The sequence below is a fragment of the Bison bison genome, unplaced genomic scaffold (genome assembly GCF_000754665.1).
Source record: "Bison bison bison isolate TAMUID 2011002044 unplaced genomic scaffold, Bison_UMD1.0 scf7180017864531, whole genome shotgun sequence".
NCBI lineage: Eukaryota > Metazoa > Chordata > Mammalia > Artiodactyla > Bovidae > Bison > Bison bison.
This window is the reverse complement of record NW_011495081.1, coordinates 6,527,881-6,529,474: the sequence shown is the minus strand read 5'-3', so window position 1 is coordinate 6,529,474 and position 1,594 is coordinate 6,527,881. Positions and strand designations below refer to the sequence as shown.

The 1,594-nt window shown below is 52.0% G+C and overlaps 1 protein-coding gene across 1 annotated transcript in view; it reads right to left on the bottom strand.

Annotated features, from left to right (window-relative positions):
- RCN1 (reticulocalbin 1, EF-hand calcium binding domain) overlaps positions 1-1,586 on the bottom strand; it is a 12,675-nt gene extending 11,089 nt beyond the window's left edge. Inside the window, exon 1 of the mRNA XM_010831881.1 lies at positions 1,423-1,586. Within this exon, the coding sequence (XP_010830183.1) occupies positions 1,423-1,586 (164 nt within the window). The remainder of the gene's footprint in view (positions 1-1,422) is intronic.
- Positions 1,587-1,594: the final 8 nt, after the last annotated feature.

Below are 1,594 nucleotides of genomic sequence, written 5' to 3'. Positions count from 1 at the left end.
CAGGCTGTTCTTTCTTCAGGAATGCCTTCCCCTGTTCATAAGCTTGGTGACCTCTGAGTCATGCCACAAGCCCTGGTCAGATGACATCCCAACCCCCCCAAACCCCTGTCTCCAGCCTGAAGCTTTCGGGGGCTCCTCCTAGATGTGGTCACTAGGGCTTTTACATGCCACCATCACAGCAATTATGCGTAGCATCTGCTCCAAGCTCTCTTCTCTGCATATGATTTTAAGTACTTTATGGCCTAGAGCATAAGGTTTTATTTTTGTAGTTGTCAGGTATCTAACACCCTGCTGAGCACATAGCAGTCTTTCAAATTTTTTTCATTAGTAAATGAATGCAGCAAAAGTCTTCATCCAAGGGTCAAATACATCACCACTAGGCTTACTTGTCCTGCTCTAACCACTAAGCTTACTTGTCCTGATGAAGGCATATACTGGAAGCTTTAGGATGGAAAACTAGAATTCCCTTCTCCAGTTCCTCAAACCTCTCCTCCTCACTGGTGACAAATGGCTGCTACCCAGGGCCCCTGAATAAATCAGCCTCCAAGTGCCTCAAAGCAATACAATGGACTGAACTCATCAATGGCCCCCATTGTTAAGGCTCAAACTAGAAGAGAAAGTACTTCTCTGCAGAATAAAACGTGATTGTTAGGAGGTGACTTTGAAGTTCAAAGATCCTTTCTGTCAGCGCAGGCAGATGGTGCACCTACACAATAGGTGTAATTTAGCCTCAGTCTGTCCAATCACACTGGCCTTTGGTGGCCCCATCCGCACAGGGACGGCTGTGTTCTTTTTCCTTGTAGCAGAGCAGAAAGACCTCCACCCCTGGGAAGCAGATTCCTGGAGGCCTGGTGCCCAGTAGGCAGGGCTCTTGGGACCCTCCCCAGCCAGGTCTCCATCAGGGCTCAGGCTGGCTGTAGACTCCTCTGTGGAAGGGTTTCCAGAGAACCTCTGACAGCACTCAAGTGTCTCTCCAGGGCCTGTGCAGAGGGTGCACTGAGATGTACCCACGTTTTGTTTCCGAGGCTTGGTTCCTAACTCAGCTGCCTTCAAGGGTGAAATTCACAACCTGCCATCACACCACTCTCCAGCCTTTTGCCCTCGGCTGCCAACAGAAGATGCTGGAGACAGAAACGAAGGGACCAGTTTCCATTCCCACCCCTCCATCCGTATCTCCTAATGCCCCTCCCTTCTTAATAGCAGGATTCTCATACTCCCTACTTCAGATATGGGGGCGACTGAGCAGAAGACAAGAACACCTCAGTCCCAGCCCTGGGACACGGTCCAGGAATCAAGCCTCCGCCTGCCCCTTCCTCTTTTATCCATTAACGATCATCCTTGAGACCTTAGCAGTGTCTCCTGCCTCCCCTCTTGGAATGGGAGAAGACAGAAACCAGGAGGGTGGGGAAGAACTCCTATCACTAAAAGGCCACCGTGGACAAATTCTTCTTTTGTACGCTCCCTCCCCTCTCTTCTGATGCAACCCGGGGGAGGGGGCGGGCCCTGGCCGTCCTGGCTCCGGAGACCGCTGCCACGTTCTCGCCTCCCCGCGGCAAGCCACCCCGGCCCTGGGCGGCGATCTCCATGCAAGGTC